This window comes from Carassius auratus, chromosome 42, assembly GCF_003368295.1.
Source record: "Carassius auratus strain Wakin chromosome 42, ASM336829v1, whole genome shotgun sequence".
NCBI classification, from domain to species: domain Eukaryota; kingdom Metazoa; phylum Chordata; class Actinopteri; order Cypriniformes; family Cyprinidae; genus Carassius; species Carassius auratus.
The window spans coordinates 11,454,621-11,482,576 of NC_039284.1; the positions used below are offsets into that span (position 1 = coordinate 11,454,621).

General features: G+C 37.9%; 2 protein-coding genes across 16 annotated transcripts in view; both read left to right on the forward strand.

The window, feature by feature from the left end:
- Nucleotides 1-4,138, forward strand: part of LOC113060651 (gephyrin) — a 78,067-nt gene extending 73,929 nt beyond the window's left edge. For all 14 annotated transcript variants that reach the window (XM_026229748.1, XM_026229741.1, XM_026229742.1 and 11 more), the window contains 2 exons: nucleotides 2,519-2,615; nucleotides 2,767-4,138. In XM_026229748.1, the coding sequence (XP_026085533.1) occupies nucleotides 2,519-2,615; nucleotides 2,767-2,900 (231 nt within the window). In that variant the 3' untranslated portion in view covers nucleotides 2,901-4,138. The remainder of the gene's footprint in view (nucleotides 1-2,518; nucleotides 2,616-2,766) is intronic.
- Nucleotides 4,139-4,730: 592 nt separating this feature from the next.
- Nucleotides 4,731-27,956, forward strand: part of LOC113060652 (MAGUK p55 subfamily member 5-A-like) — a 30,429-nt gene continuing 7,203 nt past the window's right edge. The window contains exons 1-4 of one of the 2 annotated variants that reach the window (XM_026229757.1): nucleotides 4,731-4,905; nucleotides 20,511-20,637; nucleotides 24,197-24,722; nucleotides 26,435-26,643. In XM_026229757.1, the coding sequence (XP_026085542.1) occupies nucleotides 24,263-24,722; nucleotides 26,435-26,643 (669 nt within the window). In that variant the 5' untranslated portion in view covers nucleotides 4,731-4,905; nucleotides 20,511-20,637; nucleotides 24,197-24,262. The remainder of the gene's footprint in view (nucleotides 4,906-20,510; nucleotides 20,638-24,196; nucleotides 24,723-26,434; nucleotides 26,644-27,956) is intronic. The other variant, XM_026229756.1, reaches the window with a different exon arrangement.

The window sequence follows — 27,956 nt, forward strand, 5'->3', positions numbered from 1 at the left end:
CCAGCTGTTCTTGAGTCAATTCAGTGATCCAGTCAGAGTGAGTCAGGACTCTCTGGAAGGAGAATTAGCGTATCTCAATGGGACCTTCTTGGTTAAAATAAGCCAAAAACCAGGAGATCCTTTGAGCTGATAGCTTGAATTTAAGATATGAATGCCAAATTTAGGATTCATTATTGTTAAATAAAATCATATTTTGGCCACAATTATCATCAGTTGTTTGTGAACTGCATCTGCTGTAAAAAGGTGAGCTGTTTAAACCTGCTGTATAAAATGTGAATTCAGTATGTCATGTATCGCCATCTGAACAGTGTAGGTTTTAAGTAAAATCTAAACAGATGCAACTTAAGATAATGCAGTAACATTGAAATCTTACCTGCTGCCATAGCATTTTCAAATGATATTTAAAGGGTTTGTTCACCCAATAATCAAAATTATGTCATTAATAACTCACCCTCATGTCGTTCCAAACCCGTGAGACCTCGTTTATCATTTATCTTCGGAACACAGTTTAAGTTATTTTAGATTTAGTCCGAGAGCTCTCAGTTCCTCCATTGAAGCTGTGTGTACGGTCTACTGTCCATGTTCAGAAAGGTAAGAAAAACATCATCAAAGTAGTCCATGTGACATCAGAGGGTCATTTTTGGTCCAAAAATAGCAAAAACTATGACTTTATTCAGCATTGTCTTCTCTTCCGTGCCTGTTGTGAGAGAGTTCAAAACAAAGCAGTTTGTGATATCCGGTTCGCGAACGAATCACTCGATGTAACCGGATCTTTTTGAACTAGTTCACCAAATTGAACTGAATTGTTTTAAATGGTTTGTGTCTCTAATACGCATTAATCAACAAATGACTTAAGATGTTAACTTTTTTAATGTGGCTGACACTCCCTCTGATTTAAAATAAACCAATATCTCGGAGTAATTCATTTACTCAAACAGTACACTGACTGAACTGAAGATGAACACCGAGCCGACCCAGATAATGAACAACAGACTGACTCGTTCAGGAGTGAAGAACCGTTTATGTCAGACGCGTCCGATTCGAGAACAGAGGAGCTGATGATACTGCACATGTGTGATTCAGCGTGAAGCAGACTGATACAGAGAGCATCTGAACCGAACTGATTCTTTAGGTGATTGATTCTGAACTGATTCTGTGCTAATGTTATGAGCATGGGTAAACCGAAGGCTTGAATGAAGGGCAATCATCGCAAATGACGCCATTATGTAGAGCGCAAAAGAACCGGTGAACCGTTTTCTTCAACACGTTTATTGAATAGAACTGTCCGAAAGAACTACTGGTTATCTGAAAACCGATGCAACCGGTTCTTGACTCGAGAACGAGTCAGTCTTTTGTTTGTTATCTGGCTCGGCACGGTGTTCATCTTCAGTTCTCTCTTCACAGCAGTTCAGTCAGTGTCCTGTTTGAGTAAATGAATTACTCCGGGATATATGTTTGTTTTAACTCAGAGGGAGTGTCAGCCACATTAAACAAGTTAACAGCTTTAGTCATTTGTGGATCAATGCGTATTAGAGATGCGAACGGTTTAAAACGATTCAGTTCGATTTGGTGAACTGTTTCAAAAAGATCCGGTTACATTGAATGATTCGTTCGCAAACAGGATATCACAAACTGCTTTGTTTTGAACTCTCTCATAACAGACACTGAAGAGAAGACAATGCTGAATGAAGTCATAGTTTTTGCTATTTTTGGACCAAAATGTATTTTCGATGCTTCAAAAATTTCTAACGGACCCTCTGATGTCACATGGACTACTTTGATGATGTTTTTCTTACTTTTCTGAACACGGACAGTATACCGATCACACAGCTTCAATGGAGGAACTGAGAGCTCTCTGAATAAATCTAAAATAACTTAAACTGTGTTCCAAAGATGAACGGAGGTCTCACGGGTTTGGAACGACATGAGGGTGAGTCATTAATTACATCATTTGGATTATTGGGTGAACTAACCCTTTAAACTAGTATGTTTACATAGCGTTATTTTTCTCTCAAAATAGCGTTTTTCTCTATTTGTCAGTAGTCATTTACACACATTTAGTTTTTTCCTATTTTAAAATATACAATAGGGTGTGTTTTATTTTTGCTTGTTTGTACATTTGAATTCCGTATTGCTAATTGATTCATTGGTATATTTAATGTTTGATGCTGTATGACAAGTTTTGGTAATGAAACTTACCAAAACTTATTCTCACTTACAGAACAGTACATATTAAGTGTCTGCATAAAGGATGTAGGATGGAGTGGATAAAATAGCAAAACACAAATTTATCGATCAGTACTTTTTACTTGTAATACTTAAGTACATTTAAAAACAAATACTTTTGTACTTGTACTCATGTAAAAAAAAAAAAAAAAAAAAAAAGAAGTATATTTCTACTGGAGGAATGTTTTATTAATGTATTTGTACTTTTATTCCAGTACTTGAACAGTGTTCTTTGTCCACTGGTGTTTCTGTGCTGCTGCGATAACATCAGTATGTCTCCTTTTCTTGGCAGCTGTCCTGTGATGTAAAGTTGGATCCACGTCCAGAATATCATCGCTGTATACTGACATGGCACCACCAGGAACCACTTCCCTGGGCACAGAGCACAGGTATACATAATTAGTTACTGTATGTAGATAGATAGATAGATAGATAGATAGATAGATGGATGGATGGATGGATGGATGGTTATAGGTTAACAATAATTTATTTGAATGCAAAAAAATCAAGTAACACCCTTTTTCCTTCTCCGCTTCACAGGAAACCAAATGAGTAGTCGGCTAATGAGCATGCGCAGTGCCAACGGCCTTCTGATGTTGCCTCCGAAAACAGAGCAATACGTGGAGTTGCACAAGGGTGAAGTCGTAGACGTCATGGTCATAGGACGGCTATGATGTCATCTTATGCGGACAGACCAAGTACAGAGCAAGAAAGTGGTGCATGTCCACATATCATTACTATTCTGTAATATGCAACGGCACAGCTAGTTTTTATTGATTTGGGAGAAGTTGATCCAGTATAATCAACATTTTGAACAAAAACAAAAATGTGAAATTTATGAAAATACGACTTCAAAGACAGAAAATATTATACCTTTTAAATTGAGAATATATATATATATATATATATGAAATATAAGAGATTTATTCTGTAATATATTGTTATAATTATTATGGTTATTAATATAATGATGAATATTATCATATTAAGCAACTCTGTTCTCTTTCGTTGCAATTGCTTTGTGTGTTAAATGCTAGAACTTATAGATAGACGTAGCATTTTAATAGACAGCTGTTGGCGCCTGTCACTCATACATCAGAAAGCTTATTTTCTCATCGGTAGAAAATGTGTCGCTGAGGAATGAAAAGTTTCTTCAAGATGACAGCTGGAGCTGGATCTTTTCATCTCTCCTCAAAGTGCACCAAGGTGACCCAGCGATCTTTCCCTTTAGTATTATATGCTCCATAAAGACTTCATTATCCTTCATAAAGGGTTTACAAAACTGCTTTGCTTGTTGTTTATCTTGTGAGTCGTGTTTATGTGCGCAGTGCCAAAAGCCAGGGCTGTGGGGGAAGTTCTCGTGGTCATGACGGCCGAAAAGCAGCATGTGCCGCCGGGTAGCACAGATTTGTACGGAAACAATTAACTATGGTGGTCTGTGTAAAAATCTGTGCTACTTCAGCGCACCCAGAGGCATGTCCTGTGCTACAGGCTATTTTAGTCTGGAACATGCTTCATACTAAACTGGCCCTCATAGCTCTGCCCTTATTACTCTCTATTTTACCCACCACTCTTACATTTAAACTCGCCCGGCCCATTCCTAGAGGCCGAGCTCCCTGGAAACTTCTATTTGTTTAACTTCAATGATAAAGACACAGCTTATTTAAGTGCTGACAGCCTTTTTAAACGAATTACATAAAATGTACAGTCAAAAAAATGCAAGAGTGATATTGTACAGACAAGTGACCAGCACTACTGAGGAACATACTATGGAATTGAAAAGATATTGAATAACTATGTACTATAATATCATTTTCTGTAATATTGATCTAATGCGAGAATTAAAATTCTTGATCATTATGTAAAGACGTGGTTCAGTTTCATTTTTTTAAATAAACACTGAAAGATGATTGACTCGAGTTCATAATTTCTGTTTATTTAAATGCATTTGTGGTCAATGTTTATTATTTAATAATATACAGTATTCACATTTTTATTAAATCATTTAAAAAATACTTAAGGAATATTAAGTAATTATCAACGAAAAAAAAAAGAAGAAAAGAAGTCTGCACACTGAATTTACAGCTCCAAAAATAAAAAAATAAATAAAAAAATAAAAAAATCCAAACAGCAATCAGCCTCTTATTTATTCTACAGGCACAATGCTTGAAAATATTTGAAATTCTTTTACAAATGGTTTCTTTATTTTGAACTGTAATTTTATAGTTTCTTTTTTTATTATTTGTTATTTTTTTAATCCCTACTATATAGTTTGCTGAAAGGAGTGGTTGATTTTTCTTATTTAATTTTTAGTTCTACAATATTGAAAGAGTCTAATGTCTATAAAGAAGCCTCAAAAATCTCAAGCCGAAACAGACCGATTTGTCGCCGCTCGACATTCTCAAGGAAAATCACATCTGATTGGACGATATAGTCTAACCGTGGTAGATCTGTCCAATCAGAAGCGTCCTCTCATGCGGTTGCCGGAGGCGCTCTTGAGCCGCTCTCCAGCCAGTCGTCTCTCACACGCACACAGAGAGAGTCCTGAGACTCTGGAGCCGCAGCGACTCGTCACACTATATGACAACAGTCTAATGTGCTATTCTGTGAAAAACCCCGCTTGTTTGGGACTATTCATTCACTGATTGTTCTAAAGGGACGTCATATCTAACTGAAGAGGTAAGTTAAGCGAATCTTTAAAGTTCTTTGGCCGCTAAAACGCAAGTGTTTGCAACAGGTTGCCTGGGAAAGAAAGCATCGCTGCACTTCGGGAAGTGTCCCGCTAATGTTAGCTGTGTTAGCTATGCGAATATATTTAACAAAACGTTAAAACAAACTCTAATTTCTTTTAAACAAAGCTCTATAAACATCAAAGAGACGGTTTGTAGGATTCATAAGTTCTGTGTTTCCCTATTTTGGGAGTTTTAAGGGCATACCAAGCTCATACCACGGCTGTCGCTCAAAACCTAATGAGCTGCCTACATAGGCAGCATTTTTAGTAGTGATGGGATTTATGGCTCTTTGAGGGGATCCGGATCTTCGCGATCCGTTCCTTTCAAAGAGCCGTTCAAAAGAATGGCTCTTTTGGCTCTTTTTAAATATTTAGTCAGTTTTAAGAAGCCAGCTTGGGAGCATCTCAGTTTATCCTGGAAATAATCACTGGGAGGTATTATGAGGTGAGATTTGTAGTCAAATAATTAAAGCTCAGATATCACACACCAATATCTGAGTTTGAATTATTCTGAAATATTGATTATTACCTCATTTCTCATGTGTCGACTATATTCCATTGGGTTGCACAAATCCCTCTGCTTAGACAGTGACATCATTATTTTGATTTACCTTTAGTACAAAGTGTGTGTGTGTGTGTGTGTGTGTGTGTGTGTGTGTGTGTGTAAAAACTACGTTGACTTGTTATTCATACAATACCTACTCACAAATAAACATAAAAAACAAAGCCGGCTGCAATGAATTTCTGTGCAAAACAGCTTTTACTACAAACACTTCCACACAAGAACATTGTTATCACACAAGAACATTTTGATAGAAAACTAATTTTTTTTTTTAAGTAGATAAAATTAGAATAAATAAAATGGAAATGTCTACATACTACATACTATTACTACTGTAAACTTTGCAAATAGGACATCAGCCCCTTCAAGTCAATGAACAATAACAAAGTGGGCTGCAATGAATGTCTGTGGAAAACAGCTTTTAGTGAAACATTTCTATACAAGTACAGTATCACAAAAGAACATTTTTAATGATTTTAAAATAAGTTTTAAATAAACACAAAATGCAATGTAAATGCATGCACAACTAATAACTAATATCATCACGCTATAAAGGGTTGGCCTGCGCTGGGTGCGCCCCTCCCCCTATAACTGTTCTGTCTCCTGGCGGAGCTCATTTGTATGAACACGCATAGGAAAAAAGAACGATAGAAAGAACGGCTCCTCTCCAGTCGCGACTCGGCTCCCATCGTTCATGTTTATGAGCCGTTCAAAAGAATCGGTTCGTTCGCGAACGTCACAACTCTAATTTTTAGGCGCCATAGTAGCGTTTACTGGCCAAAAAGTGGCAGCTCACTAGGTCTTGAGTCCGTTACCCTGGTGCTTTGTATTTGGTTACTGTGAATGGGAGGATACAGGGATGAAAATGGCAAAACTAGAGATTCATCCATCTCCTCAAACAGCCTGTTGAAGCTGCGTGGAAGTTTATTTGATCGATACTTGGACTGCCATTGTTCATCTAAGTTACCTTTATTACAGCCATTAGAAGAACACACATGTCGCATTGTTCCCTTCAGGAACGTTCAGAAATCTGATATCACTGACTCTTCATATTCTCTCCGGAGTGATTACTGGGATACTATGGATCAAAGCTGACATGGAAAGGGCGGTATCGTTTTATTTTATGGCTTATTTGCCTTGGGGAAGTAGAGGGGAATGCATTTCACCAGTCAGTCAGATATCTACCGTTGAAAAGTTGAAAATTTGTGCATTATTAATGAATTGAAGAGTGTGTGTCCTTCATGAAAATGGTCTCGGATTCTAGACACTCTGGCCTGTGTTTACTAGCCATGTTTAAAGTGTTTATGTGCTTATAAAAATGACTGTTACGTGTTCTGGTTTATTTTATCAACCTCCTTTTTTGCATTTTCAAAGGACTCTGACAGTTTGATGTGCTAGTAAAAGAGAAGAAAGCAAGCTCGAGTTTTTCAATGTTGATCTATTCTTATGTTGCTAAATGCAAAGGTTCGCACACATTGACTTATTCATATCAACTTAATATGTTTAGATATATATTTCATAGTCTCCAAAATGATTACCTCACTTTGACTAATTAATTATGGAGTATTTTTATTTCAATCTGAATTAAATGCTAGCTAATATATTGACAGTATTATGCAGTGAATTGGCACAAAAAATAATTTTGACAACGGAAATAATCTTATAGGAAATAGTCATATAATGCCTTTACTGATAATGCTTGGAATAGTCATAGAAAATCTTTGGTCAGAACAATTAAAAAAGCAAACAAATAAAATGTTGACATGCATACATAATGTGAACATCTGTGAGAGTGTGACAGTTGACCCATAGACTTCAACTGTAAATGTTGTAATTGCAACACTTTGGCTTGTTTTTCTTTGTCTTGTAGATGTTCCTTCTAATATGTCACCTAGCCACCAAAAATTCTACTTCCAGCTGGGCCTGGCTGTGATCCATTATTAGGAACACAACTACCAATCTAATCATTTTCTCAGATCACAAGCTGCGAGTCAGCTGGCTGCTCTGTGTTGTTTAAAGATAAGTCTTCTCTGCATGCTGTGATATAATTCAGCTGTGGCCAGAGGTATCCTGTATCAGCACCGTCACAGAGATAACCTTCACTGCTCTTTATGCGTACATTGAAGTCAAAGATCATTTGTTCCAGAAAATAAATCAGGACTGTTGTTTTTGGGTTATTTATGGCAGTTTTGTTTGTTTGCCGCAGGTGTGGAGTTACTGCACAAATAAATTAGGCTGCAAAAAAATGATAGAGGTTTTTGGCTCTGAATCAGATCAAGGAGACGGTATCTGTTTTCAGAGTAGAGCGAGAGGTGTTAATGCCAGCATGCTCTCGAATCATATTACCTCACCACCACGTTCCTTCAGTGAGTCTGGCCTGTCAGACTGTCAGACTGAAGAAATCTTATGGCCTGATGGATAAATTGCAGGATATAGCATACAGTGGGACTCGACTGTCGACTGTTCATCATCAGTGGGTTTAAATTATTTAATGTATTTAAATTATTTAATGTATATTAGGTCTTTCAATAGATAAAAAAAATCTGATTTATCACACCCTGCTTTTACTCCAGTCTTCAGTGTCACGTGATCCTTCTAGATTATAAAAATATTCTAATATGCTGATTTTGTGCATTTTAAAACATTATAATTATACAGGTTGAAAAAAAGCTGTTCTGCTTAATATTTATGTGAAAACCCATTATATGCTTTCTGATTAATAGAAAGTAAAAAAATACATAATTTATTTGAAATAATGTTTTTTAACATCATACTTAATTTTACTGTCATTTGATCAATTTAATGCTAAATACAAGTATAAAAAAAAAAAAACTTACTGACCTCAAACTTGAGTGGTAGTGTATATATTTAGTCACCCCTACTTTAGATATTGTTTTGTTGCTTTGCATTAATTATTGCAATATCTGCATTAATTATGACAGAAATATGTCAAACACTAGTTCATTTCCACACTAGTGACAAACACATTAAATGTTATCAGCAAGTATTGTATAGTTATGTGTGGCACTAGCAAGTAGGCTGATAGTCTCAAGTGCTTGAGATTCATTCTCAGATGTGTGTGATGCATTGATGTGGGAAGAGAGGTATGAAGGTGTAGACAGGAGATTTTCATCACATGGACGGTGGGTACGGGAAGGGACTGGGACCTCTGTCAGCAATGTACAGAACCACTGTGACCCATCTGTGTCCACTGAGGAATTTTCAGTGTGCGCCAGCTCTTCTGTCCTGATGGACCGCCATGGTTAGGAATTAACAAGCCCCAAATTCTCCTACAGAGCCCATCCTAAATGCCTGGGGGCTACTGTTCTGTCTAGACCTTGATTTTGTTGTGGGCAATATTAGCCATTGATTAGAGTATACATGGATCTGTACTTCGAATTTCTTACCAGAAGCAGTAAACCATTGGGTACCTTTGGAATACTCATTTTAACATACTATGATTTGGGACACACTAATTCTAATTTCGAATACTATTTAGGATGGATAGTATGCGATTTGGGATGCAAAGATCTCTGTACTTGTCGTAGACCAGGGTTGTCAAACATGGCCCACAGAGATGTCCAATCCGGCCCGCAGGATGAGTGGAACAATAATATAAAATATTTTCAAAATCAAATAAAGTGTATTCGCTACAGTATTTTTTATTGATTTATTTTTTTACAGTGGAACAAATTGCTCATTTATTTACATTGATGTTACACCTCGGGAGTCAGGACACACGCACGTTTTAAAGCTGCTCTAGAATAATATGATGATAGGATAAGGATAATATGATGATAGCTGCATCCTAACTGACGCTCGTGTGGCAATTTACTGGCAATTTTAAACATGTCCAAAAGAAGAAATGTAACCTGGAAGGGCAGATAGGCTATTGAAATGGAAAGAAAGATTTTGTAATCTCAACGCCGACAGGTAAGTTCAATCACAACTTGTGGCTGTGCTGAATGTATGCAATAATTAACAACACTGTGATGACAGCAAGGAGAAAGTAAATGATTGAGCAGTGTGTACTATTTATTGTGTAATAATATCCTAACTGTTAGTTTTAATGATGTAAGTAAAGTTTATTTATATAGCACATTTATCACAGCAAGCTGAACAAAGTCCAATATACACATAAACCAAACATATTATACAGTGAAACAATGGAACATAGATGCATTCCAATTACAATGGCTGGGAATAAAGATGTGTTTTCACCTTCATTTTAAAAGTTTTAATAGAAGGTGCAAGGCCAGTGGCAGTTGGTTCCAATACGAGGGGTCGTAATTGAAAAAGCCCTATCACCTTAGTTTTTAAGCGTGAACGTGGAACAACTAAAGCACTATTCGGACGGGACTAGTTTTCTAAACTACGTTTGAGTTTCGATTCTTACCACCTGACGTCTGTGATTTTCATGTACCAATTCAGACGGGACTAGTATCTCCGTGTTTATTACAGAGGTGGGAGGGTCTGATTTGTGCATCTGGGGGTCACAGAGATCACTTGCTCTGAATGCGTGCATTTAATTCATTCAGAATGATTGCCTTAGTATTATTACACAATAAATACTAAATGGCTAGTATAGCAAAACCATGTTAATGTGTGGTTCCTTTAGTTTAACTTGTTTTTCTTTTCTTTTTTTTTATTAAATGTAATTAAAACATTATGTAACCGAGTACATAAATGAACGTGAGTAATCTTTCCTGATGCTGATATTACAATAGCCGGTATTAACAGTTTACGCGATCTTGCTCTTGATTTTATTATTTGTATTATTTTTGTATTATTATTTATTTGCGCCTAAGCAAATATATGAAACATGCGCGCGGTAAGAGCATCTACAGTAATTCACGTTGGCCAAAACACACAAGGAAACGCGTTGTGAAATAAAATATCACCGGCAATCACAGACATTCGCATTCTGACGGGATTAGTTTTCTCAGAGGATCACTGAGTTTGCTGAAAAACAGTAGGTAATTTGCTCTGGAATTATCACAGAGGTTGTGTGAGAAAAACACAGACGTGGCAGATTCGGACAGGATTAAAATCACCAAGTACGTCTGTGAAACGCAGATTTCTCTAACGACCCCCTGTAAAACTAGTCCCGTCCGAATAGGGCTTAAGAGCCATGTCAGGAGATCTTAGAGGTCTGGGCTGGTATTCACAAAACATTTCTATCTTACCACTAAGAGTTCTCCTAAATAGCAGTAAAAGTTTTTAGCCAAGCTTTTCACAAAGCTGCTGAGACAAACTTTTACTAAGGAACAGAGAGAAGTTGACCTCATTGCTCTGGATGATTTCAGCATACTTACTAACTAGCCACACAATGATTGGCTGAATTCATAGAAATATTGTAGAGCGCAGTATTATGTTGCCATATTCAAATAAACATTTTTAAATAAAAAAAATTTAATTGCCACATTCAAGTAAAGATTTTAAAATGCAGGCTAAGTGTCACTAATTAAAAAGGCTGTATAGTCAGCTAATTGTCAGCCTCTTGTCAATATGCATTAGGGCTGCCCTTAAATAACGTTTTTTTTTCTGGTCACTTTTGTTTTTGCCCACATTTTTCTTGAGCTGAACTAGGATATATAAGACTTTTTCTATGTACAAAAAAGGCCTGTTTCTCTCAAATATTGTTAACAAACCTGTATAAATCCGTGTTAGTTAGCACTTCTTTGCTGAGATAATCCATCCACCTCACAGGTGTGGCATATCAAGATGCTGATTAGACAGCGTGATTATTGCACAGGTGTGCCTTAGGCCGGCCACAATAAAAGGCCACTCTAAAATCTAAATGTTTTTATTTATCATAGTTTTTGGGTCATTGCAACTCAAAAAGACATCCCTAACCAGCCTAAGTGCTCACTTTATCATTTTGGCAACCTGGTTAAAGAAAGAAAAAAATTCATAAATCCAGCCTTAAAGGAATAGTGCATCCAAAAAAAAAAAAAAACATTGCTCACCCTCATGTCATTCCAAACCTGTATGACTTTCTTCTGCAAAAAAAATAAATAAATAATAATAATTTTAGAACTTTAGTAATGATACAGTTTTGGTTTCCCCTTGACTTGCATTGTATGGAGAAAAATACAGTGGAAGGCAGTGGAAAATGAAACTGGTTGGTTATCACTATCAGCATTCTTTAAAATATCTTATTTTGTGTGTTTCACAGAAGACATACAGTAAACATATGATACTCACATGTGAAACATTCGCCTCATTGCTACATAACAATCGTTGTTCTAATTTCCTTTCTGATACACTCCGAATAATGCTTGCCAATTAATAAGATTGGCACTTTTGGTTACATGGCCGGAGCCTCTGCTTTTACATAAAACTATAGCTCTTACAAACATTATAGACATTTTGTTAGTATTTTTGTAAGCATCAGTGAATATCAGAAAAAACTGTTTCAGAACTGGTTTCCATTTGTTGTTTTTGAAAAAAGTTATCTGAACAGACAAATCTTCTGTGAATGCGTATAGTTGACCTGGTGTACACTCTTTAGGCTTGATAAGTGGAGCCATGCAGTGTTTTTACACCTGCCGGTTTTTCCAAACATTCGCATTCACATGACTTTCTGAATGTCTTCTATGGAAGTTGTAAGTCAAGTGAAAGCAAGCAAATGGTTTACTTTAGCTTTGAAGGTCATCGGTTGGTTTCATTTTCTGTTCTGCACTGCAAAGGCCAAAATTGATTCATTTCTGCATCCTGGTGTTCTTACCATACTCTGACTATAACATACCATGCTCTTTCCATATTTTTTGGTCAACTTTCTTTTCAACTCTCTTCTGCATTGCTCTCCCTCCTGGTACTAAGTGGTACATGCCCGATTCTTAGGAGCGTGGAAGGTACGCAAACACTGGGTGTTGGAATGTTGAGCTGGAGCTTTGGGGAAGATAACGATCCAGGTCTGTTTCTCCTCTACAGTGACAGTCATGGAAGTGTCGGCCTGTCCAGCTTCCATCTATCCTGTATGATGTCTTTCCTGACGTTTCTTTTTTTTGTGTGTGTATTTTCCAGTTCTCTGATGAGAGACAGACATTCATATCTCAGAGGATACATAGTCAATGCATAGTGTCTTTTTCAAGGTGTGGAAGACCCCAGAGCTTTGATATATTGTCATATAGTTACAAAACCTACTGAAAGGTTTTGATGCAAAAAGAAATCCGTTCCCACCCTGTCACAGCATTCAGGTACTGTTTTCCATAATTGCCACTCCTCAGAACGAGCAGTTTCATGTCTGCCAGTGAAACAGGTTCATCCTGTGCATGGGCTGAGTCTGCAAGAGTGAGTAATGCATGTTATTCAGTGTGTTAAGTGGAGCTCTTTGCTGTTTGTTTAAGATAACAAGCCATAAGAGCTGTGGTATAATGAATGACTTTTAGTAAACCAATTGAGATTAATGAAATTATTGGTTGACTGAATAAGTCATCACCAAGATGCCAAAAGAACGAGTGAAAATAATGTAACATAATAAATGTAGAATTGGGATTAGGGGTGTAAGAAAATAAAGATACAGGTGAGTATCGCAATATTTTGTTTGATGATACTGTATTGATTCTCAAACACGGAATATCGAAAATTTTGTGCAGTTGGGGCGGTGCTTGCGTCGCGGTTTCTGTGATTTCACGCAGAACATAATAAGAAAAAATGTTAAACCTGTGAAATCCAAGTGGAAATGTCACTAACTGTATTTATCTTATTTTTTTTACAATTGTTTTGTTTTCTTTAGGAATCCTATCATCACTTGTGTGTGTATATATATTAGGGCTTGCATAGACTATTCGAGTGATCGACAACTTCAACCACTAGTCGGCACTGTCGGAAACAATCGACTAGTCGAGCATTAGGGGTGTGCCTAAAGCCGAATTCCTTACTCGGAATGGCACAGAATTGATCTTAAAAAAATTACAAATAAATTCAGAATAATTTTGCCTGAATACTCTGCTGAAGCTAGCACAGGCCGGAGTTTGCTAGATAACAATTGTGTCAGGGGATCAGCACAATATTTTACACAGACCTCTAAAATCACGAGTGTGATGTGAATGAATGTAAACTTTATGAATGAAAAGAGCGCAAATAAAACACAGCATTGCTGTTGTCTCTCCGTGCATCTCTCAGAAATCAGAGCTTTGCAAGAGTAATATCACCTATAATAATACATCATACACATAATATTATTTGTAAATATTTAAAAGGCAATGATTTAAACCTTAGGCTATGATATGATACGAATGAATGGATTAAGCACAGCACGCTCACCAATCAAATAGCCGCGTTGCGCTTCTCAGTTTCTCAAAAACCAAACCAGTTCTAGCAGGCTAATAATCAGCTTAGATACGGATACATTTTCTACTTGTCCTACATGTTTGCAACTTTACCTTTTGCTGGTTTGCGCGGCACACTCACATTTGTTTAGTGAAGTTCACTAAACATTAAGACTCGCTTAAAGAGTTTTGCATAATGAAAATGTGCTCATTGAATTGATTCAGTCGTGTTCAAATGATCAATAAACGTTTGTCATGACATCTCTCTGCTTGCATGATAAATGTTATTAATAATTATTTTAGTTTAACACGACATACTTGTTCAGTGATAACTATGAAAAAAATGATAGCCATAACGATCTTATCAACGTTGTATCCGAATGCAGATAAAAATGTTCTGATTTGTAACAGATACAGATACAAATACTGGCTGTTACATGAAAATTTTAATATGTAATGTCATAATTATAAAATTTTGACAATTTATATATGTAATTCTTGCATTACGCTATGCATTAATAAGCGTTTATTGATAAAAATATATATTTAATGTCTTTTCATTTACAGTAGCATGAACCACAAGTAGTCAAGTAACTCAAGTATATTTCTTTTTTTATAAAAAAACTGACTAGTAGAAATCAGTAGTCATGCAACCCCTAATATATATATATATATATATATTAGAGTTGTTCCGATTCCGATACTAGTATCGGAAATATCTCCGATACCACAACAAATTCTGGCATCGGCATCGGCGAGTACATGAACCCATATACCGATCCGATACCATTTTCTTAAAAAATACCTAGTTATGACCGCAAGCTTTGCCTAACTGCTGCACGGTTCTTCTTCGCTGCTCAAAATGCATTGAAAACACAGGAAGTTGTGCTGTGTTGCCACAAGCAACCCCTGTTTAGAGCAGCGAAGAAGAAATGAAAACGCGTTAGCAGCCCTGATCTATATATGACTGGATCACTCATCACATTCTAAACTGCCAAAAGACAGTGAAGCCGCTTCTATATTATAGATCAGTGGTTAGCAGTATGTCTCTGTAGTACCGGTAGTTACAGACTCTCGAGTATATTCAGTACCGGCAGCTGCGTTCAGTCGCTTCCGTGTTAGTCAAAGCGCAGGGCTCCAGACAGTAGCCGAATATATACTAGTGTCTGTGAAAATTAAACTGCAAAATACTTTTTAAATATTACTTCTGCAAATTCTACATCTCTGTGGGTGACGGGCGCAGATGCGCGAGAGCTCGCTGTTTTGTAGTCTCTGCTGTGTGTCATGAGGACACGAACGCATAAACCGTCACTTCATGAGAATTTACCGTTTCATTTGAGAATACTGTCATATCATAAACACAGACACTCAAAGATCTTCATGGCAGCCCATTAAAATAAATGTTTGGTTTACATGAGTAAATTGACAATATATAAAGCTACTGTTGTAGCCTACAGTAATAATAATACGTCTCTATAATAATAATAATTATGCCTAGATGGTTGCTTGTTTTTTACTTGTTTTGTAATAAAGAGATTATCTGATTAATAGATCTTTTTTTATATTCCTAGACTTATTTGTTGCAGTTTTTTTATACAGTTATATTGTAAAACTTAAATACCTTTTTTAGTTTGCGGTGTTAGATTTTTGGCTGCATTTGAAGTTCTTTTTTGCATATGAAAATAAATAATACTGTCAAATTCATGTTAGATAATAAAAATACTGTAATAAATACAGTAGTTCACCATGTATTTGTTCATGTTTTATTGAGGGATCTGTCTGAAGCACACCATAAAAAGAATTCTAGCAATTTACACAGGGCTAGTAGTATATACAGCTATACAGATACACACCCAGGTATCGGATCAGTACTCGGTATCGGCCGATACCCTGAGCCCAGGTATCGGAATCGGTATCGGGAAGAGAAAAAGGGTATCGGAACATCTCTAATATATATATATATATATTCAATTTATATACCTGAACATCCACAAACATAAAAACCTAAAGCATCATTTAATTTCTGTCTTTGTGATATAGGCCTATATTTAGTTGTGCTATTACTTGTAATTGGTTCATTTGTTCTTATTTACTGCCTGTAACTTTTAATAATATTTAAACTTTATATGTATGTTTATTTTTGGCTATTGATTTTTGCTGTTGTATCAAAATTGAAAAACAGAACTGTAAAATTTATTTTTGGTATATATTTATTTATTAGAATACAAGATTATTAAAAAACAATGATAGCAGAAACAGTTTTATTTTTTTTGTAGCAGGGCCAGTGAAAATGCTGGCAGGGCTAGTTGAAACAAAAAAAGTCATTAATGTTGATCACTGCGGTGAGGACACACATGCGCAGCCTCTGGGCCAGCTTTGCTGCACCTGCTCTAGCTAGAAACACCTGCATTTACCACAAACTCAACCTCACCTCATCCCTGGTCTTCCCCACTGGAAAATAATAGCTCTATCTATGGCATTTATCATAGATCATCCTATTGATTTAGCCAAAAAAGGCTAAGATTCATATTTGAATTGGTAGAGCTGATCCTACATCAGTGTAAAGAGACAATTCTATTAGTAAGCACCCAGATTTCCCTATTCCTTTTTTAAGAAGCCAGAGGCTTAGCTTGCTGGTCTGAGATGTATTTGAGTCCTGGCTAGCCCGCCACTGAATGGAACAGGAGGGTTTGAAGTAGGCTACTTAAGCTCTTGAGCAGCAGATGGTTCGGGGCTCTATTTATATGTTTTTCAGTCTTGAGGCTCTCCACTGCGTGTTGTGTTATCCAGTAGGGGGGAAGGGGAAATATGCTTAAGACAGTCCATGTTAATGTGAATGCGTTTGTAGGGCTGTGCAATTAATTATATGCGGTTGTCATGCGCATCTCGTCAGGAAAGCATGTCCCGTGATTAGTAGTAAATCACCATCACCAGCTTTCAAATTGAGCAGCATTCACTTTACATAGCCGTAGTTCACTGACAAACTAGCCTATATCGGGTTTGAAATCAAATGCGATTCATCTTCGAATATGAACGTATGGTCTCATTTGAAAGAGGGCCTCTTGACATACACTTGATTGGTTCGAGAGGGTTCCTCAAGCTGAAGAGATCCCCAAAATTTGGCGCGTATTCGCTGCGCAGTTATGGAGATATGGCTGTTCAAAGGTCAGTGGTTTTTCATACATTTAAGCTTTAAAGCGTTTCATAGAGGTCACCAGTAGCAAACAATGTAGTGTGCTCTGTTAGACAAGCTAAGTAATTACACCATTTCAAGCTTTTTAAAAAAAGCTCTGTAAAAAAAAAAAAAAAAGGTTCATATTGGTGGCATATCAGTGGCAAATTCGCCGATACCGATATATCGGCAACAGGCTCATATCAGCTGATAATATTGGCAAATTATATATCGGTCAGGCTCTAGTTTACACTCACCACACCATGCCACGTTTCAGACTCTTCCGCACTGCTTCACTATAAAGGCTCGTCAAATTTTTTTGATGGAAGTAAATAAGTGGTAAGTCACTCTCTCTGTATTTCGACGTCATATACTGATTGGCCTGCCTCAAGTCAAACACACAGCTGCTGCTGAGACCTTATGAAAATAGATTTACACTTCGAATTAGGTAGTCTGTCATCGATGACAGTAGAACACTGGAAAAGGATGGAAAATGCCCTTCATTTTGTTTGCACTAATACAGGTGCATCTCAATTAGGGCTGGGCGATAAATCGATTTTATCGATTAACTCGAATTTGACGTTAAGGGCAATTTGTTTTTAATGAAAATCGTTTTCTCTTTAACTTCCACCACCGGCTCTCCCCTTATGGGCCTTACACACAGGACGCGGTATGCGCGCCGCTGCGCTATAAAACCCATTCATCTCAATGGCTTGCGCCGCGCAAGGACGTTTTGTTGCTGCGTCGACCAAAGCGCATGCGCAGTGGTGCGCATCATTTGCGTGCTTGCGCGCACGCCACGGTCAAAGTTCAAAATAGTTCAACTTTTGCCGCTGCGCTCTGTGACAATTACCAGCGCGACCAATAGAATCGGGGGATCCAAATCCAAGCAAGCACGGAAATCAAAATGGATGAACGGCTAGTACTGTGTGTGTCAGAATTTCCTGAGCTGTACGATACAAGTTACCCACAGCCTCTTCTTCCTTGCTTCTCTCTTAATTCTCATCAGCAGGACTAGCGCTAAGTTTTTAAAACTCCGCCTACGCCATAGCGCAACGCAAATCGCGTTGTATCTGAAGGGCAAAACGCTGAACCCAGCGGCAAGCGCCGCGCATACCGCGTCCTTGTGTGAAAGGCCCATTAGGCTTCCGTAGTTCAGAGTGGGCTCGCCCTCCCCCCACTTTCCTTACAGCCGCACACAGACAACATGACAGTTAACAGCGTTTTGTTTGCACTTTATGAATACCACTGTGACAAGCATGTATTTTTGTAATAGATCTAATTTGTCATTTTGTTACATTTATTTAACCAAAAGTGTTTTATCAAAGAGGGACACACAATTTTATTTTTTATTTATATTTTAATTTATTTTGAAGATGCATTGTGTCACTGTAAGTCACACAAAGGGGAAATTTAGATTAAACTGCATAAGCGAAAATCAGAACAAAATAAAGAGTACATTTGTTTTGAGCAATTTCTTTGTCAGTTGTAGTTTGTTTTTAAATAGAAAAACAAAACCGATTAAAAACGAAAATCGGGTTTGGTGTGAAAAAATCTGAGATTTTTTTTTTAAGCCATATCGTCCAGCCCTAATCTCAATAAAATAGAATGATGTGGAAAAGTTCATTTATTTCAGTAATTCAACTCAAATTGTAAGACTCTTGTATTAGATAAATTCAGTGCACACAGAATTAAGTAGTTTGACAATTAACAAAAACCCACCATCTCAACAAATTAGAATACGTCATAAGATCAATAAAATAATAATAATAATAATGATAATAATAAAAATAAAAAAAAAGGTAAAAAATAAAAAATTGTTTGCTTGGTTTCCAAATGAAATACAAAATTGCTCTCATCTGAAATGAGGACTTTGGACCACTAGGCAACAGTCCAGTTCTTCTCCTCTTTAGCCCAGGTAAGACGCCTCTGATGTAGGGTTGTGGTGGTGAGGAAATTTTCCCAACGGTTAATTGACGTGTGACAACACCGGTAATACCGGTATCACTGTGGGGGCTGGGCGTTCCCTATTTTCCTCGCTTTCCTTGGGACATTTTAAAACGCTTAATGTGAAAAATGCTTAAAGTGTCTTAATGTACTAAGTGATATTAACAGACCAAACTCACTAAACATCATACTAATAAAGTATACTATATACAAAAAAATCAGATGAGCCCTGAAAATGATCTCAATGTGTTTAATAACACGTTAAGCCTTTTTCTCCCATAGCCTTTTTCTCCAAAATATCTTAAATTGTGTTCCGAAGACGAACAAACTTTTACGGGTTTTGAACAACATGGAGGTAAGTGATTAATAACAACATTTTTGTTTGGGGGTGGTGTATCCCTTGAAGGATCCGATTCTGAAATAGGCATCGATTTTTGATTGGCAATTATTAGATTTCTTTGTTTTCCTTTTTTTCTAATGGTAATTCTTCTGAAGTAAAACTTGTTGGGGGATTAATAACAGACATAGAACATCTATATCTCTCACGGCAGTGATGCCAGATTAAATGGCAAAGAGCAGAATTGCTTGTTTAAAACCAAATGTGGCCAACTTTCCGGTTACTTCATAAATTTTCTTGCCTGAGCCAATTTTAACTTTAAATTGGCTTTTGTTAAGTGTTGATCTTGGACTCTGGAAGCACTATACCTCAGTCATCCATCTGAGCTGCTGTCATGAAAGATAGGTCTAGATGGCGGTTATGTAAATGTACAGGGCTTTTAGGCATTGTCAGTCGGAGGATTGTTTGATTTAGCTCTGTATTGCATATTGTCTCTGATGCATTGTAGTGGGCGGCTTTAAGATTGTTCTTATCTACGGCCAACAGGCTGGAAGCCACCTTAATAATGACATCAGCCTGAATAATGTGGGGAGTGTGTGGAGCTCACATGGATGTTAGCTACGCTCAAGCTACTTCTGTGTGAAGGTGTAACACTACAATCCTCTTACCTTTTTATAGGAAAGATTAATTGGATTTTGCCCTGTCAATATCGGCACAGCTGCATCCAAACTAACAACAGTGGCTTAGAGATCTTAATGAAATAAATCTCTGTGTACCGCAGGCCAGTTTTTTTTTAAACTTGTTCTTTTGTCTAAATGTAACCTTGACTTCGGTTTCCACTAGTAATCAGTTATGGAAGTTGCATGAGAAAGTGAATGCATGCAGACACTCACAACAGAGCCCTTACGTTGGTCCAGTCTGCTGAAGAATGTCATTCCCAGGCTGTTTTGCATTCCTGCTTTGTGCATTATGGGATTGTTGGTCCGTCTCTGCACAACGATGACCTCAGAGATGGCTGTGTGAATTATAGAGGCATGCAAGACAAGCACTTTAGTATGTATACTTTAGAACAGGGGTCACCAAACTCGATCCTGGAGAGCCAGTGTCCTGCAGAGTTTGGCTTCAACCCTAATCAAACACACCTGAACCAGCTAATCATGGTCTTACTAGGTATACTTGAAACTTCCAGGCAGGTGTGTTGAGGCCAGTTGGACCTAAACTCTGCAGGACCCCAGCCATCCAGGACTGAGTTATTTCAGGAGGAGTCAAGCGAGAGATACTTTTAGCATTCAGGGGAAGAAAGGAGGCAGGCGGGTCAGTGCTGTACAAGAAAAGGTACCCTACTACAGTCTGAAGGGCTTATCTTGGGCTGACTGGCAAACACGGGTGAGGAGGACCCCCATATAGCTTGTCCCCTCTGTGTGTGTGTCTTTGTGTTTTCACCCCTCTTTTGGTTCTCAGGCCTTGGGACAACAGACAAAGCTGTTGTCATGGCAACATGTTAGACAGTTGTGCAGCACCATAATCTCCGAGCAGCCTCCAGGGAGGAGGGGAAACAGAGGGAGGGCATGACAGAAGTGAGGGGAGCAGTGCATTAGTGACAATGAGGGATAGTGTCAAAGATAAGAGAGGTCCTGTATCAGACAGAAGGCTCCTCCGAGGTCAGACTGAGATGCAGAGTGAATCAAGAGTTTCCAGGAAACTCCGGTGATTTTCATCTCAGCCTTCACTTCTTCTGTAATCAGCACTGCTTTACTTTCTGACTCAAGCAAGATGGGAGCTTAGATGATGCATTTGTGCAGGCTGGACTTTAAAGGGTTATTGAATGGCCTTTAACATTTTAACACTTTTGCCTTTTTGTCATGTTCATGGTAGGTTTGTGGGTCTTCAAGTGGTAGTTCATATTTTTTTAATACATTTTCTTCCAAAATGTATCTTTTTTTTTATTTAAAAATGTGTATGAATATTTTTATTTTTTATTTTTATTTCTTTCCAAATTTTTAACTAATTTCTCAAAAGTAATTGTATGGATGTCTTGGAAAGTCATGGAATTCCATTGATCAGAATCACTATTCATTGACTGCACATGCAGTGGTATCCATGTGGGTCACTTCAGTTTCCAGATGTTCATACCCACAAAGAGCTGTGCCTGTCAGGAGGTCACATTTTCTTATATTTATATTTCATCACAGCATGAGCAGGGTCTCATATTTGTATGCCCACAGTTAAAGTACTTAGAGATGTGGAATGAGGAAAGTTTAATACAGGAGGGGTAGCATTATCCTTATAGTGTGGTCACATGTCTTTTCTTTTTCCTATAGGATGGGATTTCCTGGAAAGAGACACCCATTTTACGTATTTTAGGTATCACCGTCTCTTGCATAATTCGGTGGTAGATCATTGGCATCTCAAGTCAACAGCAAACACTTCAATCTTAAATCCTTCTTGCCATGAATACTCTCATTATAAGAGCTTCACCTGACTCACTGAGTGACGGAGCCATGACTCAAGGCTGTTTGTTACCGAAAACTGTCTGAGAAGATTTAAGGAAAGGCTTTAGGGGTGAAGGGTCAGGGCTGCACACATCTGCAAGGTCTTGTTGGGGGGTGAGAAAGCGAGTTGGGGTTTTCTGAAAGTGTCAGCTGTCAGAAATGGGGATGATAAAGGGGCAGATAAAACTGACCTGGCCTGTCTCAGACAGCTGACACAGCTCTCGCTCACAGCCACAAGGCCACTGCAGTGTAGAAGTTTGTTTTTCTCTCTGAGCCTTTGGCATGAGGATGACTCGTTTGTTTTGTTCTCATATTGTGCAATTTTTAACATGGCTCTTTAAATAAATGTACACTCATACAGGAATAAATGCTATAATCAGCACTGTAATTAATCAGTGGTGCGGCCTAAGAGTAAAGTGGTGAAACAAGCACGGGTTGAACAGATCGTAGTTGATCCTCAATCTGTACGGACCAGGCCCCATGGTTCAGCATACATGTGATCCACTGATTATTTGCTAAATTGTGTTTACATTTGTATGTGTTTATACACTGAAGTAATTTTAAACCATCCCAGCCCAAGAACCGGCAAAAGACCGGCTGTTTCCTATGCCCACAGTTGCATACACATGAAGTGTGCACAGGAAGGAAGATGTTTCAGACAGTGCGCGAACACCAATCCGAATCCTCTTTTGCTGCATCTTGTGTGAACAGACACATGCACATAATATTATGACCGAATACCCAACTCGACAATCAATCTAGTGAATGCAATCGATTATGTCTTAAGTTAATGAAAACAGCTGAGAAAGAAATTGAATGTGTGTCAATATTGTTTTTTTTTTTTTTTTGCATCAGGTCTTAAAGGGACAGCAGCCTATAAATACCTGCTACTACCATTAACCCTCATCAACAAACGAAACCGATAACCATATTTTTTGGACTATAAGTCGCACCGTACTATAAGTCGCATTTATTTAGAACCAAGAGAAAACATTACCGTCTACAGCCGCGAGACTATGGTGTAGACTACAGAAGCACTGAGCAGCATAGAGCGCCCTCTCGTGGCTGGAGACAGTAATGTTTTCTATTGGTTCATTTCTCTTGGTTCATGTCAAATAAATTTAGATAAATAAGTCGCACCTGACTATAAGTCGCAGGACCAGCCAAACTATGAAAAAAAGTGCGACTTATAGTCCGGAAAATACGGTACATTTCTTTACCTGAATGCTACCGACCTTATTTTATTTATAATTTTGTTTTGTTGTATTTACCTATGCTTGTAATTTGTGTATTTGTTCTTATTTTTTACTGGCTGTTCACTTGTCTTTTAATCATGTTTGAACTTTCTTAGTTAGGTTAGTAGTTTTTGCTGTGGTATCGAAGAATTACTTTGCTTTAAGTAATAAATGGAAAGCAAGTTACAGTGAAATTATTATTTTTTCTGATCTGAAAAACTATCCAATCTGTGACTCAAAAAACATAATATTATTGGAACCATGAGTTTTGTGATCCGTTGAACTACTTAAAAGACAACTTCCTGCTGTGACTGTATAGAGATTTTTTGGGTTTTGCAAATGTAAGTGCTAATCGGAGGGTATACTTTATGGGTATCAATTTGAGCACCCCTACTAATAGTCTCGTGTAGCCCGACCTTCAGACTTAAGGTCTGGAGTTCATGACAGCTTGCATTGGCCAAGGCCCACCCATGAAGTCGTTTGACCGACATGTCAAGCAACCAATCACTGTTCGTTTCATTCATCATGTTTTGAGGCGTGGAAATGGCGCCACAATAACAGACCGGTGTGTAAAACTCTCAGACATATTTTAAAGATTCTATGCCACAAACTTTAGCATTTAGTTAATCCTGATAAGCGCTCGTCATCACAGTTGTAAACACGATGGCTTTCTTCTTTTGTAAGGGGGTTTGGCGTCACGGCATCTTTGTTTCCAAGCGGAATGTTAAAGTACATGACACACGACACGTCTCGCAGAAATCCTGTAGAATTCAACCAATCCAATGGCGACTTCTACAGTGTTTTCACTTTTGTGTCCCATATGCATCAGACGTTTAGCCGTCTGAGACTACCCTATTAATAACTTCTCTCTGTTGTCTGTGATTCTTTATCTGGACACAGCACTGTTCACACACTGTGTGGTATCGGCTTTTAGTTTCTGAGCATTTTTAGGAGTATGAGTACAAGTACAGGAGCACAGCATCGGGCCCCTAGGTATCATACATGCCTGTAGCACAAACAGTGCTGAAAAAATATGAATTAGCGGTTAGGGTTATAGTAGATCAGGCTTGTAAAAAAAAAAAAAATGTTGTATGGATGAGATTTTAAATGAAAAAATAATTGTAATACATTTTATTGTGAATCAAAGTATTTTTGAAAAACACTTAAAATATCCTTGGCTGTGGAAAGCTCATCTTACCACTGTTCCCTCTTTTCTAGGTGTGGCTCTCTGTCTGGAGCTGCAACTGACCTCAGCCCTGCTGTCATGGCCTCAGCCCTCACACCATGCAGAAAGCACCCCTCCTAACCCTCATACCTCACACACACTCACACCACACATCGCCACACACACGCACAGTCATGATGACCACCTCCCACATGAATGGGTATGTGACCGAGACAGATGGTGGGGGAGGGAGTGGCGGAGGCACTGACTTTCTGGAGGAGGTGGTGCAGAGACACAGGGAGATGGCTGTGGACTGCCCCAGTGAACTGGGTGCCCGCACCCTCCCCGTCAGACGCAGTGCCCAGCTGGAAAGGATCCGTCAGCAGCAGGAGGACCGCAGGAGACGGGAGGAAGAGGGCCGCAACCGACAGGAACTTGACCTCAACTCATCCATGCGCCTCAAGAAACTGTCCCAGAATCCCAAAGTGGGCATCGATAACCCCACCTTTGAGCAAATGGAAGGTCCGGGTGGCTCCATAGGTGGTCTCCAGAGCCTCACTGCACCACCAGCTCTACTAGGTGGGTGTCATAAACTGCTAATGAGCATTGTTTACAAAGATTGCCGCTCTACCCTCTGAGTAACTCTGAAAGCCATGGTGCTTAGCCTACACATTGAGTCATGGTGCTCAAAGGGGGATGTATGAGTTTGAATCTGACTTGCGACATTCTTTCTTCTTCGCATTGTATCTGTCTTTATTCCTTTCTATCCTTAATCGTGAAAGAATGGTAAATCGGACACTATCAGTGTTGTTAAAATAATTTCCATAAACTGAAATGGAAATATAATATTAGAAAAATATCTTAAATTCTTCTGAAAGTTTGAAACTTTTAGTTTAGTTAAGTTGAAGTACTACAAGTGAAATAAAACCAAATTAAAGCTAGAACATTAAAAAATAAAATACAAACACTTGAATTCAATTGAAAATATAAAAATGAATTAAAATGGTTAATAAATTATATAATATTATATAAAAAATACTAACATGATATGCAATGACATTCAGACTTCTAAAGTGATTAGATAGTGTCCAAAAAACATGTTAACCAATACTTTCCACAATCATATGACAAAAAGTGACAAAATGGCACAAATAGTTATGGAAATGTGAGTTTGAAACTGATTCCGAGGAACTAAAGGCCACTTGACTGCTAAAATCAGCATGCATGAGTGAAGTCATTCTTAGAGGAGGCAAAGAGCCATGTTACTGATGACTAAGAGTGTTCAAGAGCCAAAGAGCCACTGGACTTGAAACTAAATGAGGACAAGTCCATTTATATTGCACATTATTTTAATATCTTTTTAGCTGATATTTTCTTTTTTTTATTTATTTCATGTTTTTCACCTTTCATTGCTTTCCTCACATGACAAATTCCTAGTCTTTCTCTTTAGTTTCTCTCGACATGAAGCCTTTCACTAGAGTTTAATCCATTAGATTAGACAGACACACACATGCTCAGCTCCTCCAGGAAATTCTTGGTTTTGAATAGATGAACAAAATGAGTTACTGTGCAAATGAGAGGGGCACTTGGAGTTGCTGCTGAAAGTCATGGCCGAGGGATGTGTGTGAGTAGAATTCCTCAGGGAGGGAGAAGTGCACCCGCCAAGGGGGAGGTTAATTAAAAAGGCTTTTATGAAACATTCTGGCCCAGACCACTCTTGCTATACTTTCCTTTTTTGTTTGTGTTCCAGTTCATCTCTCTGCATTGATTTTCACGCACTCCCTATGCTATTTTCATACAGTATAAAACTCTTTGTAGCACTGAGTTGTGCATAAAATATAGCCTGTCAAAAACAAAACAAAGGCAACACTAAGGATATTTGATTTACACACTAAGACCTCTATTAGCCACCCACTTAGACATAACACACCACACAAGGAAAACACACCCACTCCTGTTGTGTCTCGCCATCCTCTCATTGTGGAGATAGACACCATAAAGGAGATTTACAGCATAGCTGAAACTTGGCTAGTAAAGGACAATGCTGGAATAGCTGAATTACATCTTTGATTTAGTCAAATTCTGTGCGATGTGGATGACGAATAATAAACGTGCTCAGTGGGAGAGTCTTTTTGAGAGACCATGTCATCGGTTTTCTGGGTGAATGATTCCGAGGTATGTACTGTTGTTCCTCTGTGGAGTTACAGTTTCTTCTATTTTAACAAGCAGGATGTTTCTGAGATACATGAGTGACCTGCAAGCATAATGATGGTTTGTGTTTGTGCTTTCAGAACTGGAGGACCTGTTGATGTCCCTCAAGCAGGTGCAGCATAGTTTGAATGACTCTCAGAGTCAAGATGACATAGAGCTGGTTCTACAACTGGTCCAGAAGCCTGACTTCCAGAAAGCCTTCAACATTCACAATTCTGTGGCCCACTATATGAACCGGCCCAGCCCTCCCTACCCCATGATGGACCACGCACAGAGCCTCGCACAAGAGGTGAGCGGCACTTGTTAAATATGTGGATCTAGTAAAAGATGAGCAGGAAACATGCATACATGGTAAACATGGATTCATAAGAAATTCTCTGACACCTTTGGCATCAGAATAGGTCTACTAATTTTTAAAAAGCAGCTAGACAAAGAAAAGTGGAGGGTTTTTCCCCTCTGAAGGCCAAGAGGGGTAGGTGCTTGAAAAAAATAAAATAAAAAATAAGACACAGGGGGAAAAAAAAGAAAAAGGCTTGAATCTGCTTCGTCAAGCTACTCATTGTTAAATGCAGCAGTCTGGGCATAATGTCATAGTTCACCACCTAGTGAAGAAGCTTTTGAAAAAGTGTGTTTGTGGATTAGTTGATTTGCAAATGGGGACCTCGTCCAAACTAAAGATGTTAGAATGTCTAAAAACATGTTTGTCTCCACTTCATCTGTCATTTGGAGACATCTTAATGCTTTTGCTTCATCCCTAACCATGACTCTGTCTAATAAAGGTATTATGTATGGACTGAGGTGAACAGGATATAGATGAAGAGATGTCAGTCAGTCAGATTTCTCTGTCAGATAATAATTGTATTCAGCAAGGATGCATTAAATTGATCATAATTGATAGCACTTTTATTATTTTACTTTATAAAGTTACAAATGATTTCTATTTAAAATAATTAATTGTATTTATTTATTTTTTTAAATGGGGTACTAAATCTGCATATTTAAATGATTTCTGAAGGATTGTGTGATTCTGAACAATGGATTAATGATTGCTGAATATTTAGCTTTGCCTTCAGTAAATTATATTATAAAATAGGAAATTATTTTATACTATGGTAATATTTTAAAGAAATAATAATTTAAAATATATTACTGTTTTTATTCTGTATTTTTGATCAAATATTTGCAAATATTTGGTGAGAATATGAAAAAAAAAATCCAATCTTTTGAACAGAAGTGTGCCACATGACAGTTATAATGGTTATGTATTAAACCCATTTTCATGGCCACATGGAGAGCGGTGAGACACCTGATATGATGTTTGTCACTTGCTCCTTTGCATCTCTTTTTAGAAGCACTGTTATAGGTGAAGTGACACTTTGCTGAATGTGTCTTATTGTTGACTATTCATTTGTTGATACTGTCATTGCATTGTTTGAATATGTGAACCCAGAGAATACATAGCCTGAAAATCAGTAACATCAAAGAACATTTTAGGACAAGAGGATTCAGAGTATTCAGTGGTTCAAAACGACAAAAGGGAAATGAGCAGACTGGCTAATAGGGGAGCATCTGCGTTTGTTATTAATGGCACTTAGCAATGTA